This window comes from Toxotes jaculatrix, chromosome 19 (assembly GCF_017976425.1).
Source record: "Toxotes jaculatrix isolate fToxJac2 chromosome 19, fToxJac2.pri, whole genome shotgun sequence".
Lineage (NCBI taxonomy): Eukaryota > Metazoa > Chordata > Actinopteri > Toxotidae > Toxotes > Toxotes jaculatrix.
The window spans coordinates 15,625,372-15,642,245 of NC_054412.1; the positions used below are offsets into that span (position 1 = coordinate 15,625,372).

The 16,874-nt window shown below is 43.8% G+C and overlaps 2 protein-coding genes across 8 annotated transcripts in view; one reads left to right on the plus strand and one right to left on the minus strand.

Moving 5' to 3' along the window:
- The first annotated feature begins 2,063 nt into the window (after positions 1–2,063).
- On the plus strand, positions 2,064–3,487 carry LOC121199774 (leucine-rich repeat extensin-like protein 5). Of its 3 annotated transcripts, XM_041064712.1 has the most exons (6): positions 2,064–2,102; positions 2,181–2,236; positions 2,315–2,563; positions 2,707–2,825; positions 3,096–3,344; positions 3,422–3,487. In XM_041064712.1, the coding sequence occupies exons 1-6, from the start codon at positions 2,077–2,079 to the stop codon at positions 3,425–3,427; spliced, it is 705 nt and encodes a 234-aa protein (XP_040920646.1). In that variant the 5' UTR covers positions 2,064–2,076; the 3' UTR covers positions 3,428–3,487. The 3 variants fall into 3 exon arrangements, with proteins under 3 accessions (XP_040920646.1, XP_040920644.1, XP_040920645.1); XM_041064710.1 differs by having other exon boundaries at positions 2,707–3,344; XM_041064711.1 differs by having other exon boundaries at positions 2,707–3,324; positions 3,422–3,474.
- A 9,250-nt stretch (positions 3,488–12,737) lies between these two features.
- The window catches only part of bcl11bb (BAF chromatin remodeling complex subunit BCL11B b), a 28,528-nt gene continuing 24,391 nt past the window's right edge, over positions 12,738–16,874 (minus strand). For all 5 annotated transcript variants that reach the window (XM_041064270.1, XM_041064272.1, XM_041064269.1 and 2 more), the window contains one exon: positions 12,738–15,007. In XM_041064270.1, the coding sequence (XP_040920204.1) occupies positions 12,942–15,007 (2,066 nt within the window). In that variant the 3' untranslated portion in view covers positions 12,738–12,941. The remainder of the gene's footprint in view (positions 15,008–16,874) is intronic.

Consider the following 16,874-nt stretch of genomic DNA (forward strand, 5'->3'; position numbering starts at 1 on the left):
CAGATTAGAAAAGCTATTGACATTTCCCCGTAGCAAGGAAGGGGTGTCGAATGGCAGCAAGGATGATAAGGTGTACAGGCATTCAGTCCCCCCTCTCATGTTTTATGTATCTGTGATCACAACTGATCGTGAGAGAAATTAATCAATAACAATGCCGCTGGGATGTGTGGATGACACATGCCACTGCCCACCCCCACTCGCCACCTTGTGCCGCCGTCTCCCCCTCCTCCTCCTCCTCCGCCTCCCCCTCCTTCAACACCCTTTGCCACACTCCTCCATTCTCCACCCTCCTCTCTTTCTCCTCACCCCATCCATTTTGATTCGGGGGCCTGTTGTTCGCCCACGTCTAGGTGAGGGATTTTTACATCCCCGGCGTGCTTGGAGGAACTCCATATGGCCGGGATCAAAGGTGTTGCTGGGTGCATGGTTCTGCTTGGTTGCCAGCCACCGCCGTTAATTAGAAAACAAGATCAGAGGCGGTATTAAAATCCAATTAAGCCCGTATGAACAGATTGCCAAGTGATGTTCACTAATGCATTACTGAGCACCATGCAAATTTTAGTGGCAGCATTTGGCTTTATGTTATGTGTTTGTGTCATTAAGAGAGTGTGTGTGTGTGTGTGTGTGTATTTGGGTGTGTATCTGTGTGTGTGTGTGTGTGTGTGTGTGTGTGTGTGTGTGTGTGTGTGTGTGTGTGTGTGTGTAGGAGTGTGTCTATGCACGTGTCACTGGCTGGCTATCCAAGGCTCTGTGACATTGCCTGATCTTTTCCTTGATACAGAACTCTAATCTCATATAAACAATCAGCTAAAGCTCTGCACAACAACAAACACCTATCCACACAATAGGATTGCGTGATATTGCTTCTTACAATTAAAGCATAATTGAGAATGCTGAATTATTGATCCATCATAATTGAGTTCTCTTCATTTGATTTGTATGAGAAACTAATACGATGAACAGAAAACCCAGCAAATTTGGATAAATTGCCACAGAGCATTCGGGTCTGATTCAGAAATCTATAGCCTTTCTGTTTGGTCTCACTGGCCACTCAAAGACATAAATTACAAGAGGGACAGGAGCTTTCCATTTAGATCATTTTAAAATCTTAGATAGCTGTCAGCAGATAAAATTAAACCATGTTAAGGAATTGGATGAGGCACATTAAAATGCGTACATAAAATCATTTTGCACAATAAGTGCCAATTTAGTCCATGAGTTTCATTCGCCACAGCAGACAGACAGGGCATCTGTACCAAAGACTGACAAGTGGATGCAGCTGGTGGCCTATGGCCCGAAGCATCCACATTATCACAGACGAGGGCTGTTAATGTTGAGCTGAATGGAGCCCCTTTTGAGATACAAAATAGCATTCTGATTAGAAAGCCAGGAAATACACATCTGAAGTGCCGGAAATTGTCACAATGCAGAACCTCGGCACATTTGGCACAGTCTCAAGCTGGGTATAGAGGAGTAAGATCTTAATGAAGGGATGTGCCACTATCAAACGCATTTCGATTTCTCATATAGTTGTGCAGGTTATTTGTTTTTCAGGACATGTTCTTTAGGTTATGGGTTGGGTCAATGTTTTCTTCTTACATTACGAGACACTGCTGTACTGTAATTTTAGTTTTTTATGGAGATGACTTCATTATATGTGTTTGTAGTTAAAATGTCTCCGACATCTAGTGTTTACTCTTCTACAGTAGCCACATGATAGGCCTGTTGACCTTTTGGCTGTACATTAGATCTTTCCCTTGGTTTAACCTCTCAAAATGTTACTGTGATTTTTTTTTTTAAACAAATTAAAACATAAACTAAAACAGTTCGACTGAAGATGTACTAAAATGATGTGCTCCAACCATATTATAGTCTGGGCAGGTCAATGTGCAAAACAATTAACACTGGGCAAACTCCCTGTTGAAGCTTCTGCTTGGGGGATGCACCTACATTAGCCTTAATTTGCCAGCAGCTGTGCCTTGTTAACACATCATGTTCTTATTGGTCAGGGCAGGTCACAGTCACGTGTATAAAACTTTGACCCGGCAAAAGAAACACTAGAGCTGCTTGTTCAACATGATGGCTGCGTGGGCTTCCTCAGGGTAAGCAGCTGCTTGGTTGTAATGTTTTGACTGGTTTCTGATGAGTAGTTGTTGTTATGCTTTGTCTCTTTTCAACAGGGCTTTGCTCCTTGTTTTGCTGACTGGTGCAAGTTACAGCTACCCTGCGAAGAAAGGTAAAATACAAGTTTACCAAACTTTGAAGTTGTTTGTGAGTTTAAGTCACTATTAACTTACCTCTTTCTACTCTGTAGGTTTTGATCCTAGCTCCTCCTCTGGTAGCAGTTATGGTGCAAACCCAGCTTCAGCTGGCTCTAGCTATGAAGTTCCTTCCTCTGGATTTGCAGTTTCTGGTTCTGGGGCTGTCTCTGGAACGGCCCTGAGACCAGTTAGGTCTGGGGCCTCTCAACCCAGTGCTCGGAGAGGACCGGCAGCAGCTTCTTACAGTGCTCACTCTGTGGGCTCAGCACAGCCAAGTTCTTTTCAACCTGCATCTACACGAGGTAAGAGGTGCTAATATGACTTGTAAAAACTAGTTTCACTTGAGTTTTCAGAGCCTCTTAAATGTCTGGCCTGCTCTGGGTGGTATATATATTTTTAAATATATATATAAACTGCTTAAATGCCTTTTAACATCTGCTCCTAGACATTGACTGGCTAGTTGCACCTCCCGGTCCTTTTTCTGGTGAGGGAACATCCCCAAGACCTAGTGCTCGCCGGATTGACTCCAGTAACCCTGCCCCTGAACTACTTGGCCCCAGCAATGTGAGTCCACCTATCTTTTCTCCAGAGTACCAGGCCGGTGAACTGTTACATGAGGAGAACAGCTTTGAGTTTGGCTACTATGACTCTGAGACGGAAGACCAAGGCTTCCAGCCATCACCTCCAGGTGTCCATGCTGTGAATGCAGAGTTTAGCAGTGAACTTGCACCATCAAGCCCAGGAAGTGCTTCGATTCCATATCCTGGTCCTTATCCTTATCCTTATCCTTACCCTTACCCTTACCCTTATGACTACATGTTCCTGACTGGCCAGTATCCTCCAGGAACAGTAACTCACTTGAGCAGCAGCTTTGAGCAGGGGGGGGACTACTGGCAAGACACTCACTACATAAGGGATTACTTTCCGGCCTACCCCGACACTCAGGTGGTTGAGAACTTCCCCACTGAATTTGCAGCCCCACCAAGTGTTAAGCAGGCCAGCCAACCAGTTAAGCGGCCCAGCCAACCTGTGAAGCAGTCTTCTAGAGCACCTGGTCTACCAGGTGGATACAGCATGCGCAAGGTATTGTTGGCAACAGTTGAAACACTTTAAGATTAAGATTGTTTCTAATTTATAATGTGCTGTTTCTTCTCTTTCAGGCCTGATATAAAGGTGTGAATCCTTCAAACCTAGTTTTCTGAATAAAATAAAGATCTTGAAAATCACTTGCCTAGCTTTCCTGTCCTCTGGCAAATGACTGAACCAAACTGGTCCAGTTTAGCCATATCTATGGAACAGTCATGTCGAACTAAAGTTTTCCTCCATCCCTGCTGTTTATGGTGATCTTGGAGGCATTAGTTGATAGTTTCACTAATTGCTCAAAGGTGTGTTTTTTTTTTTTTTTTTTTTTGGCCTCCCCCCCCCCCCCCCCCCAACCTAAAATATACATTTAAACTTAAACCTGTAATGCAAACAAATACTTTAAAATCACAGATGCTCTGCTTTGTCAAATGGATGTGTCTAACACTACTGGCTGCATTCCATTAAGGAGTGCAAGCTGAAGAGCTCTGGCATTGTATACTGGCAACAAATATCATTAGTTATACCAGTGCTGCTCCCACAATGACAAATCAAAATCTCAGTCCACAGTTCAATTGTACATAACAGAGCCTTTAAAATTTAATGTGCATAAAATTACCTACAGTAGGTGTTCAGAGTAATGGTCTTATGAAATCAACTCAACCACTTGGTTCTTTCACTGCTCTTTACCAGCTGTGATGCATTGCTGATCTATAATGTGTATTACCAAATCAGGATGTGGGAGCAATGCACTTCAGGTTTTCAAATCCAACTACCTCAACTCCAGCATTAGAAAGACGTGTGCCATTATTCATCTACTGATGCAATTCATACATTAAATAGAAGCCATACGTTCTCGAAAAACATCTGGGGAGTCGAGGGGTGGGAGCTGTTAAAAGGAGTCTGACTTTTTACCATGCCGTGAATAAAGAGGCATTCATAAACAAATCCCATCATTTTGGGCAGCCGTGATCTATAGTTTGGTTTGAGCTGTGGCTCAAACAAGGGTGAATCAATACCCAATCTGTTACAGTGACATTGCCTGATGTCATTAATGGACAGTGGGCATCCTAATTCATATAACAAATCACCTCAGAAAGACTCTCCATTGATCTTTAATTAGAAGCAGCTGTTAATCACCTTTATGACTCTCCTCAGTGGCACCATAATGGTTTCTGCAGCGAAGCCACAGCAGCATCAGCAGGGTGTGTTTACTATCTGTGCTTATGTACAAAGCACCACACTGTTAATGGATCTACTTAGATTTTCAGAATATTTTGACTATTTTATAATTACAATTTTTATTCAATTCAAGCCCAAGAGAACAAGAGAAATGCAGCCTTCATCTCCAACTCTGCCTCTGTAACAACCTAAAATCCTCTTTTTCTAATGGTCTTTTCAGGCATAGGGACAAACAATGACCCACAGGAGAGAAATGGCAATTACCTCTAGTAAGGTGCCCACTTCACACACCTGTCACAACACAGATGAACCCATCATAAAAGACCAGTGGAGAGGGACAAAGACGAGGGAGTTCTCCCTCGGTGACCCTTCAGCTTTCATAGCCTCCCCTCTTTTTCAGCTCAACTATTAAGACATAAAGGGGGTCAGTCCCCAGACAGGCAGCTCCATCCTTTATCCTTCCCTCATGCTCTCATCTCTGACATCTCCTGCTGGGCTCTCTTACTGGTGGCCACTGAGCATCTGCATCAAGATTATAATCGTATCCTGGTTTTTGTTCTAAGTAAATGATTCCTCCCCAGTTTTAGATTTTGTCAGTTACCATTTGCTTTGTGACTTTTCTCAGTGGAAGTTTAGTTTAGTTAGTTCTGAAATCATACAAAGAGAAGTTTGAGATATAGCATTTTATACACAGTGCAATTCGTTAAATCATTTGAGTGATTTGCTGCAGTGCTCCAAAACATATTGCATGAAGCACAGCAAAAAAATTAATATACATATTGCCATATGTTGCGATTTGGCATCTGGCATCCTCCTGTGTAAGTTGATGTGAAGGTGGAATCTGGTTCGACTTAGCCATGTGGCAAATGTGGCAAATGTAGGCCTAAACAAACATGCATTTCAGATGTCTGGCTGTAAAAACCAGATAAAAAGAAACGGCTATATGAGGAAATAATTTGCTCATAAAATTCATAGATCTTCATACTTGAGTGTTATTCCTTCAAGTGTTTTATGGCTCCCTCTTAAGATAATGAAACAGAAATAAAATCCCATGGGCAAAAGATCCAAGTTTTATTTACAGTCATTCACATCAGTGTGATTTCTTTTGATGAGATTTGGTCATTTATTGTCAAATGTACCTGTTTATCTGTCTAACCTCACACGCTCAATTTGAAGTGCACAAAGAACAGCAAATCCTTTATTCTCAGCAGAGATTTTTTGCATTTGAATACCTTTGTGGTATGAAAACCATATCATTAAGGACACCACAGAAATAGAGGAGGCATCAGATTCCATTACCATGTACAACTGCTTACCTCTTGACTTTTTTTTTTTTTTCCAGAATATGCAGGATGTGCACAGACCAGTGTTAAAATCAACCCCCAGCCACTGCAAACGGCCCAATTGCCTTGTGATTAACGCACAATAAAAGAATGTGATGGCTTAAAGAAGCAGCAGGAAAAGCTGCCCAGTGAAAGATGGGTGTATGGCGCACTCTATAATTAAGCCAGTCTGCACTTGATGAAAGTAGATCACACTGGCGGGCCACAGCTTCACAGCCAGTTTGTTTTTACGACATAATTACAGTCCAAATCAAATGAGAAGATTTAATATTGCACCACGACAAGCATGTGTCCAATGTCAACAATGACACTGACCCCCCTGAGGCAAGGTGTGTATGTGTGTGAGTGTGTGTGTGTGTGTGTTGGGGGGGAGGGGGTGGGGCAGGTCGGGCGTCAGGAAGCCGACAGCAGAGAAGCTTCCCCACCGCGGGAGCTATCTACCTGTGTCTGGGCCCACCTGGGAGGTCTGACACCAATGGAATTACACTGACAGTGGGACAGGGGGTAGGAGAGAGAGAAAAGAGCTTGTCTCTGAAATAAAAGGAGGGGGGGGGGGGGGGGGGGGCAGGCTTAAATATGCAGACAGTGAGGGTGTGGCAGGAGCACAAAGATAAACAAACGTCTTGCTTGACTGTTTCTCCATGGCGAGGTGACGGCCAGTGTTTAGGAGAGCTTGTGCAGTCATGGCCCACTGAGTTGTTTTAGTGATAAAAACAGGATCCGTCGAAGGGAAATCAGCGTTAAAGTGGATCACATCAGGTGTCTCCACAGTCACATCCTTTCACACATTGTTTGGGCTGCAGGAGAGGTTAAAAAAATATAGGAAACTATAATGTCTAATTGTCGAACAATAGATTCTAGTTTTCCTATAGTTAAGGAATTCTGATTACATGGGAAGCAATTATAGCAACCCAAAGTTGTCATTTCTGTTTTGAGATGAGTGCCATTTTGATACTTGACAACATGGTTGGGTCGTAAACGACCAAAACCTCCCACTGAGTGGCTTCAGTGTTTTTCCTCCCTCTGAAAAAGTCTGCATTTCCTGTCCTTTAGTTACACGCTCGACATGACCACAAAGCCTTTGTTCCTCTGGGTCAGATTCTCCCCGAAGAGAGAATCTTCCCAAGTCACAGCTGTTGAGTGACCACGCTCGACCACACCGCTTTCTGTCTCCTGACCACCCTTCAAAATTGCTCTTCCTGCTCTCCCTCCATCCATTCCTCCCTCCACCCTTCCCCTACTTCTCAGCCTCTTTCCACCCCTTTTTTCCCCCCATGTTCCCAAGAGCAGCCAGCTGGGCTGGATTTACTCTGGTCGCTGTGTCGCAGGGCGAAGCCTGGTCTGCTCATTGGGCGGGCAGCGTCATTTGACTAGGTACTGGTCAGGGCCGGTAGATTAGTAACTGGATATCTACAGAGAGGCCAGTGGGGCCTGAGCCCTGTGATCCAGTAGAAAGAAGGGTCTCTGCGGTGGACTTGTGGTTCTATGTGGCCCAGGGCTTGAACCGCAATCCCTGCTGACACCCTGTTCCCCGAGGACGTGGTTTTACTCCAAACCATGATTTCCCATCTCCCGCTCCGCGACTCTCTGTCTGTGACTGTAGGGCCTCTGCCCAGTGCTTTCTGGTGAAGAGGATACGGCACCTCCTCACCACTGGCGCTCGAGGCCACTTTTCTCCCACGGAGCTGGGCACACAAGAGGAGGCCTTCTCCCCAACCAGCTCAAAAGAGAGCTTTTTAACCTCACGTCACATGTGAACTGTGCAAAATGGGCTGGTGGCAGAGAAGTGGCCGGAATGAGTCTGTGAGAATACATTTGTGTGGCCTTTGATTATATGGAGAGTAGCCCTAGATAATAAACAGTTCAGTTTGGGCATAAGGTTTGACCAAAATTAGTTGCATAATGAGATGTTAGACGTTATAATATGATTTAAAATTTTGTGATGCATGCACAACTTTGTCCTCCAGCGTGTCACTTTGATAAGAAAAATCTGAGTAATGCCCTGCAGATTGCATCCTTTATGTGTTTCCAATAGATATATATGAGAAGTGAGAAATAAACTAAGCAGAGAGGATCATTTGACATTATGAGCTTTAATCAATTTTTTGTACCTTTTCTGAATCATTGAAAACATCTGCAGCCACTAACCATCTGCAGAGAGTCATGCTATTCCAAATGTTATGTCAATAGTTATGCCATTGCTAGGATAAGAGCTGTGGGAACGTGACATCCTCTCAACAAGCACATTTCTGCTGACCAGAAGACCAGAATCATCAACATGGCACCCAGATGTCAGCCTTCAGGCACAAACAGGCACAAACACACACACACACAAATTGTAGCTGCTTGTTTGATTATTTTCAGAATATTTTGATGTAATAATTACATTTTTACGCTGAATCATGCGTAATTTTGAGACACAGAGACAGTTCATGGGTTGCGTGTGGCAAGAGCTGGCAAGCGTTGAGAATTCCTCCTGATTTGACTTTCTCACACAAAACTCGCCCAACACGAGCCTCCTTTCCTTTCTTCACTCCTCTACCTCCTCCCTTTTATTATATCTCTTCCCTCTCTTCTCACACTCTCTCTTTGAGCGAACGCACACACAAACAAACACGAGCACACGTTCAAACACAAACACGTTCATGTACTACTTCTGTTACGCTATCCAATGGCAGTGGAGGCTCAAGCAAGGACAGGCCTGACTGTCATTGGCTTGACGTCAAGAAATACCTGATGGGTCCCCGTACTCATGCCAGGGACTCATTTATGAAGTATGAAACTGTCAACCACTACCTTCAGAAATAAAACCCAATATAATGCCAAATAACTGCAAGCTAGCAAGATTCCTCAGTGACAACAAGGTAGACATTTCTTAAACTTCAACCATATAAACAACAGCCTTTAGACATCATACTGGAGCAATCCAGGATCCACTGCTGTTTGCATTCATTCTAACCCCCCCCCCCCCCCAAAAAAAAAAAAAACTGAGTGGAGACAGCTTTAATTATCTGTTTTATTACACTGGACTCATGTTATCTGGCATACACTCTGTGAACATTTTGAAAATGTGAGTTTGTAGCTGCTCATGGGAGCAGCATCAAGGTATAATATTTTGAACACTGCATAGAGGGAATTCATCTCCAGCATAAGTGTCTGACTTGAAATTGGACAGCATCAGAGAAATGTGAATTTTGAATTTTTGTGGAGCGAAAACAAATTCGGTGCCTTTGAGGATGCAGCTACTGTATCTCAGAAAACCACTAAAAGCAAGACATCATCAGAGTAAATGCAGCACATTTAATCATGTACTGCATATGATATGTTAAAGTGGTATAGGTTTTTTTTTTTTAATCTGTATTTCTACAAATACTTGTGGCACTCCAGATTCTATTATATACAAATAGAAAATTGGGGAAACATGAAAATATATATTTCTTTGTCGTTATTAAAATGGAGGCTAAAGCCAGCATAAGATTAAAGGTCATACTAAATTATTAGCAGCAGTCTATGATGGTGTGAATGTATGAATGTGTTACTGTAGAAATGCATGATACACCTGTGTGGGATGTTGAGATGTAGCCATTTCTCCCCAGTTTTCAGTGCACACCAGCTGAAATAATATTGTTAGATATATTTAATAAATTACAGATATTGTGAAAATATATTTTTTTTTCTGTCTATATAGATGTGGTACATTACAAGAAGTGGGCTAGTGTGGAGATTTATTTTAAATTATATGAGTTACAGTATAACTGCACACTAAAACCATTAGTGGTCCCCAAAGCTGGTGGAATGTACTGTATGTTTATTATCTGTGACAGTGTAATGGAGAAGATGAAATAATCAGAATGAGAAGTTGTTTCAGTCATAGAGCAATTGCAACATTTATTGAAGTGTTGGCTTTCTTGTATTGATTTTTCAACACATTACAAAAATACATATATGTTCAAAACAGCAGATGTGTACTGTTCTGAAATCACTTTTTTCACAATGATGCACTCCCCCCCAAAAAGAACAAGGAAACTATTTTGTACAAAGAGTGTAAGTGAAAGTTGTGAAAAGTGAAATATGAAAATGTATTTAAAATTACAGCTGTAAGTGCCATCACAAGACCTTCAGCCAACCATGAGGAAAAAACAGCAAAAAACATAATGTCCATAGATGTCTCATAGAATGAATTTGGAAAAGCATTCCCTCACAAACCATTGTATTCCCCTGCCAAAGGTTCAGCTTTCAGGTTCATTCTTCTCTTTTTTTTTTCTTTAAATCATTTTGTTTTACATCCTTGAGGGATAGCTTCACCAAACCAACAACAGGAAACTCATTCAAAAAAGAAAAAAAAAAATTAAAATAAAATTAAAAATGAAAGAAAAAAGCCTGAAGAGACCAAAAGTCAATAATGGCACCACTTTTGTTAGAAAAAAAAAAATCTGGCATGATTCTGCAATATTACATTTAAAAAATCATCTTCCCATACAGTGAACAAGTAATCATACAGAAACATATTCATGAAGATAAAATCCCTCCACCAGGATAATCATACAAAAACTGCTATGGCATTCAAAAACATTTGAAAGAACATTGGAGAAAAACAATACTTTATTATCATTTTAAACACTTACACAGAGTATTTCATTAATGGCATACTTCAACACTGTAAACATATTGTAAGACTGAATGTCCATGTGTGATTTGGATCTCTGTCAGGGTTCCACTGTTCGTCGTTTCAATGTGATATAGTTGTATGGCTCGTTTTGGCCTGACTCCAAACTGAAATTTCCTGGAATGAATACACTGTGCATTTACAACAGGACTTAGATTTTTTTTGCACTCATGCATCAACATGTGTAAGCAAGTTGAACGCAGCTCTTCAGCCGATCTCACTTTTTGTGTTAATTCACTAAAACGTGTTGAACTGTGTGGTAACCGAATAGCTTATGGAGAGTTGCTGTGACCCTAACATCATTTCCTTTCTAAAAAAAAAAAAAATCACAAAAAGAGGAATTTGCATTGAAAGTACACTATATTCCTTTTTCTATCAAAACAAAATTGCGCACATAAAACCTGACAATAGGCCAAAGAAGCAGGTCAAACTTTAAAGTGAAGATGATTCTGATGACTGAGAATTGCAGTAGTAAAATGAAAGATGTAGTCTCAATCTCCTTTCATGTGGCTTCGCTGTCTCCCTCCCTCTCACGCTTGCTCTGTCTCACTCTGATGGTCCGTCATAAGATGTGGCCACTAGATGTGCATTTGGGTACAAAAAAAGAAAGAAAAAAAAACACACTTTTCATATGCTTCCAATTTCATTTGAATGACTCTTCTCCCTGGTCAAGGTCTTGCTCTCTCTCCCTCCATTTCTTTCTCACACTTCTTCATTTCTCAGTTCCAATCTTTCATTTTTACCATAAGAATAGCCCCTACTCAAGGTCGCCCGGCCATCCCCCTGTGCAGCTGTGCTCAAAATTATCATAACTCATATAGCCTGATTCATTTCAGGATGAATGATGCAGAAAATAAAAACCGTAATCCCCAAAAGTCACGAACATGCACACTGTCTCAAAATCTGTTACTGGGAGTTAAACCCATATCACTTTGTGAGGCGAATGAACAGGCTTCCTTTTAAAAGCCGCTCTAATGCATGAATCTGAGCTAGTGAACTGTGAAAAGACGCCGTCGGAGAGAGGCTTAGAGCACGCTGCAGAGAGAAGAACACACACGCTAACACATATTGATATGAATTTCATTTGAAACCGTTTTGTGGGTCCTAAGGGGGACAGGGGAAGTCAACTTGGGTCAGAGAGAGAGATGCCACGCCAGACACGAGAGGGAGATAGAGAAAGACGCAGAAAGTATCACAATTGTTGAAGTAGCTGTCGGTTAACAAATCGCCTTTCGAGTAAGCACACATGAGGTGGGGGAGTGGGGGAGGTAATCCAGTGGGTCTGATAAAGCAATAATGTATGGTAGTTACACTTAGCATATACTGTGGATGATGCAAGCAGCTGGTCTTCTGATTGTTTAACTTTAGGCCATCTTTCACGTACAGTTGGGGCTACATATAAAAAAAGGATATATTTACAAACCATAAACAGGACTGTTCTCCTTCTCACGTTAATCACAAGTAGTCGTAACTTATTCAACATATTAAATATGTTGATTTAATCCTACATTGGGAATGTTCTGAGCATCAGTTAAGGGTACCTCCATTAAGTGCAACCTTTATTTATGTCCTGACTGAAGCAAGGACAGCAATACAGTAACTACATTTTGATATTATTCACATGCCAATATTTAAAAAGAAAAAAATAAAATAAGGACAAATTCCCTGAATAAATTAAAAGTAACTTATCAGGTCTATAAGACAATGTTGGATTTTTAAAATCCAGCATGATGTTTTATTGTCAGGCTGACATTCAGTGCTTTAGGCCTGTATGAGGGAATGGATTGTAGTCCGCTGCTGCAGTTAATATAGAAAAACAATTATTTTTACTTTTAAAAGCTAACTGCCTCACACAATTTTACTCTCACATGATAATAAGCTTCCTTAAAGGAAAAAAAAAAGAAAATTTGTATTAAGGGTGACTTCTTTCCAGTTATCGCATTTTAGAAAAAAAAATGTTTTTTTTTAGCACATTTCAAAACTAACTCCATATGAAATCCCACAAAGATGTACCTGCACATGCCAAATATCATTACAAAAATCCAATAAATACAGAAATTATTGCACAGTAGAAAGGCTCCATGGATTCCTAACTGATAAAATCCTCAGACAGTTTGCCAAGAAACACCAAGTTGGGCATTTCAGACAAGTTCTCATTAAAGTTTCCCTTTGTTTATATTCTCAGGTGGCAGTTTCTGTGACAAGAAAAAAAGATGAACATCAATCAGTCTCAATTTTTTTTTTTTTTTTTTTTAAGAGAGAGATTATCCAGCCAAGCCCCATAGCTGAAGAAGTGGTTATAGGGAATTTGTGTGTGTGTGTGTGTGTGCTTGTGTGTGCTTGTGTGTGTGTGTGTGTGTGTGTGTGTGTGTGTGTACATTGTAGGCTGTATAACTAATGGTTGCTGGCTTAACCTCTGTCCGCCTGCTCCAGTTTGACCTCACTGGCCATCAAATGTTCACCATGCCATTTCTTCATGTGTTTCTCCAGTGTGCTGTAGACACTGAAGGGCATGTGGCAGATGTCGCAGCGGTACACCTCTTTTCCAAACTGCCCGTGGGTCTTCATGTGGCGTGTCAGCTTGGAGCTCTGGGCGCAGGCGTAGCTGCACAGGTCACACTTGTAGGGCCGTTCCCCCGTGTGGCTGCGTCGGTGCACCGTCAGGTTGCTGCAGTTTTTGAACACCTTGCCGCAGTACTCGCAGGTGTCATTCCTCCTCTCCTTGGAGCTCGGGGGCCTCCCTGGTCCTGGTCCCCGCAGGAGGTGAGGAGTGCTGCTGCCGCTACGGCCCGAGGCACTCCCACCTTCCATCAGCTCACCAGGCGGGGTGGAGAAGCGGAGGCTTCCTGTTTCTGAAGAGGAGTGCTCGGAAGAGGTGGCGAACGGTGACTGACGAGAATCGGTGAATCCCAAGAAGGGTTCTCTGATGAAGTGGCGTGAAGCTGCGTAGCCAGCCAGAAGCTGAGAGTAGACATTCTCCGGGGAGATGAGGGGTATGGTTGGGGGAAGCTCCAGCTGCTCCTTCTCAATCTTGATTCTCTTGTTGTTGGAGGGGCTTGGGCTGGTGATGGGGGTGGGCCGACGCTGGAATAGCCCTGGGAAGGAGTCTGCTTCAGACACACTAATTCTGCCATTCATCACTGGCCTCTGGTCCTCATGCTCATCTCGCTGTCTGTCCTGCTCCCTCTCATTCTCTCTGTCTCTTTCGGCTTCACCCCTCTCTCCACCATCTCCGTTCGGTTGTCTCTCCAGGTTTCTCTTATTAGGGTTAAGTCTAAGGTGATTGTCCACATGGTTGTACGGATGCATGATCCCCACCCCGCCACTGTCACTTACTCTATCCCTGCTCAGGGGCTTGTCATCCGGAGACTGTCTTGGGCCGTTCTCCCTGTTCTGGCTGAACTCCTGTGAGTCCTCACTTAAGTTGGAATCTGGCCGACTTCCATTCCTCAGTTCTTCTTCCTCCTCCTCTTCCTCCTCTTCCTCCTCCTCCTCTTCCTCTTCTTCCTCCTCATTGTCCATCCCCATCCCTCTTGAATCTCCCTCCCTACTCTTTTCTTCACCCTCTCCTCCCTCTCCTCTATTTCCCTGCTCTGGTGTGCCAGCCATGGACCCAGACTTGTTGTGCATATGTGTCTTCATGTGCCTTTTAAGCTTGCTTGCCTGGGAACAGGCGTGATCACACAGATGACACTTGTACGGCCTCTCTCCTGTGTGACTGCGCCTGTGGACAATCAGGTTGCTCTGGAACTTGAAAATCTTGCCACAGAACTCACAGGACTTGGCTTTCCCTGGGGCCTGGTTCTGACCCTGGGTGTCAGGAGGGCTGGAAGAACCATGTCCCCCCTGAGAGGTGGGTGGCTGTGGGGCATAGGTGAGGAATGCCGGAGGCTTGGCGCCAGGCTGGAAAAGCGTCGGACTCAGCAGGCGGTGCATGGGGGGCACACGGTTGGGTGACAGAGGGGGTGTGGGGCCCCCATTATTGGTTGTGTTGCCTGCCAGTTCCCTCAGACGTCGAGAGAAGTCCATGGATGGAGGCTCCATGGGGGTCATCCTCATCACCCTCTCAAAGGCACTGGGGTGCTGGGACAGCAGCCCCATCTCCTCTGGGCCTAGCCGCTCTAGAGGAGGTCTTGGGGGAGGTGGAGGGCTGACAAAGGGTGGCGTTGCAGGCAGCCGGGTCTCCATGTACCCTGGAGGAGGGGGGTGTTCCCTGAGCAGGGGTGCAGCCATGCGGAGGAGGTGGAATGGGTTGTTGGCGTCACCGAGGAAAGTGGGGAGAGGGGAACGGGGCAGGGCATCAGCACCGGGGGGTGGAGGCAGAGCCATGCGGGGAGTGAGGGAGCAGTTGACTGGGTGGTTGTCCAGGTAGATGCGGATGCCATGAGTGTGCTGGGCATGTTGAAGCAGGAACCAGGCGCTGGTGAAGGTCTGCTTACAAGTAGTACAGATGTAGCTGGATGGCTCATCTTTATCTGTGGGCCAAGAGAGATGCATCATTAATGTCATATAAACCAAAGTAAAATATGCAAAGAAAAAGATTTTATTCAAAAATTTAAACCAGCATATTATTTTACAGAGCCTGCATGTTTATTAAACAACCTGCGTGCATGTGCGTGGAGTTATGTTTAGGAAAATTAATTGTACGGTTATATTAGCTTTCTGTGTGTGTTTATGTATGAGGGTCTTCCATGGGCTTTGTCTGTGTGCGTATGAAATTTTGAGAGCTTGTGTGTCTACAGGCTAATGCAGATGGCAGGTACTGCCCTAAGGCCATGACACATTATGCTAATTCTAATGTCAGCTAGGCTTTAATACACAGATCCATCTCGTCTACTCTGTCATTTCCATATGGAGACAGGGGAGGCAGCCATGGAAAAAAAAAACACCAATAGGGAAGAAAGGAAATGTGGGAGAGGGGGAGGGAGGGAGGGTGAGATGTGGCATTAGAGAGAAAGAGAGACACACAAAAGGAGAAACAGAAGAGGTGATGGAGACGATGTGTAAACAGTAAAGACCCCTCCGGTCTTAACACAGCATCCACATTAAATAAAGCTCTACGTCACTGGTGTAATAACAAGTACAGTAAAGTGATCTGTTGTGGCTCCACACACATACACACACATACACAAACTGTACGTCACTCACTGACAAATTTCCCCTTTAAATGGCGTGACTTAATAACGCCAAATGAATCTATCAGTCACTGTAGCACGGCCCTGTCAGTCTGCTCGTGACTCATAAAAAGAGCTGGGGTTGGGATTCATCTAATTCAACACAGGCTAGCACTGAAGAGGCATTTCCACAGTCTTGTGTTTACTCGCAAGGCATCTGCATCTACTTTATCATCAGCAGCTACCGCAAACGGAGTCAAGTTGGTATGGTGGTCCCAAAGCTTAGAGCCCGGAGGGAGAAAACAAAGACAGAGAAGCTGTTCTTGCCTAAAGTCTTATGTGATCAAGAAAAGAGCCCTTAAGATGGCTGACTGTCTCAAAACCACCCATTGTCATGGAATGTAAAACACATATGCAGACACTGATACATGCACAGCAATATTTTCTTTTCACTTTCCTTCTCTGTCTCCCACCTCTCTCACAGCCCACCTCGGTACACTCACAAATTCACACATACACACACACACACACCCACACACACACACACACACTTGTGCCATGCGGAACAGATGAGCGAAAGCTGATGTTGGATCAGTGTCTAGTACAGGAAGCTGATTTGGCGGTGTGATTGGTTTGGCTTTCCCCAGGGGAGACAGGGTCAGAAAAAGTTAATGAGTGGCTCATTTACTGATTCTGTCTGTTTTTCTCTGCTATTAGTGGGGCTCTGGTGCAGCCGTCACTCTCACTGTTTGTGTGGGGTGGGACATGACCTGACTCCTGCTACTAACGTGTGTGTGTACGAGCGTGCATGTGCGTGGACACGTATGTGAACGTAATTTTTGACCATTTTTGTGTATGTGTGTGTGCGTGCGTGTGTGTGTGTGTGTGTGTGGCGAGTGGCGGGCTGCCTGCCCGTGTTTAGTTTGGCTAGGCTTCACACGGCCGCTTGGCAGCGGAGAGCTGGACAGCTTAACAGCTTGGACGGGGAGAAGAGAGCAAGAGAGGGAAGGGAAGAGGAGGAGGAGAGGGGGTAAGAAGAGAGGTGGAGGGACTTTAAGGGCCAGACGTGCTTGAGCACACATGCGTATACGCACACATACACACCGGCGCACACACAGACTATTTACATGCCCCGAGGGACCGAGAGGGGTCTATAGACTTGGCAGCTGTGTAATCCCGTTAACACACAAGGATCAATATGAAGTGAAGATGTGAGATTGGGAAAAGG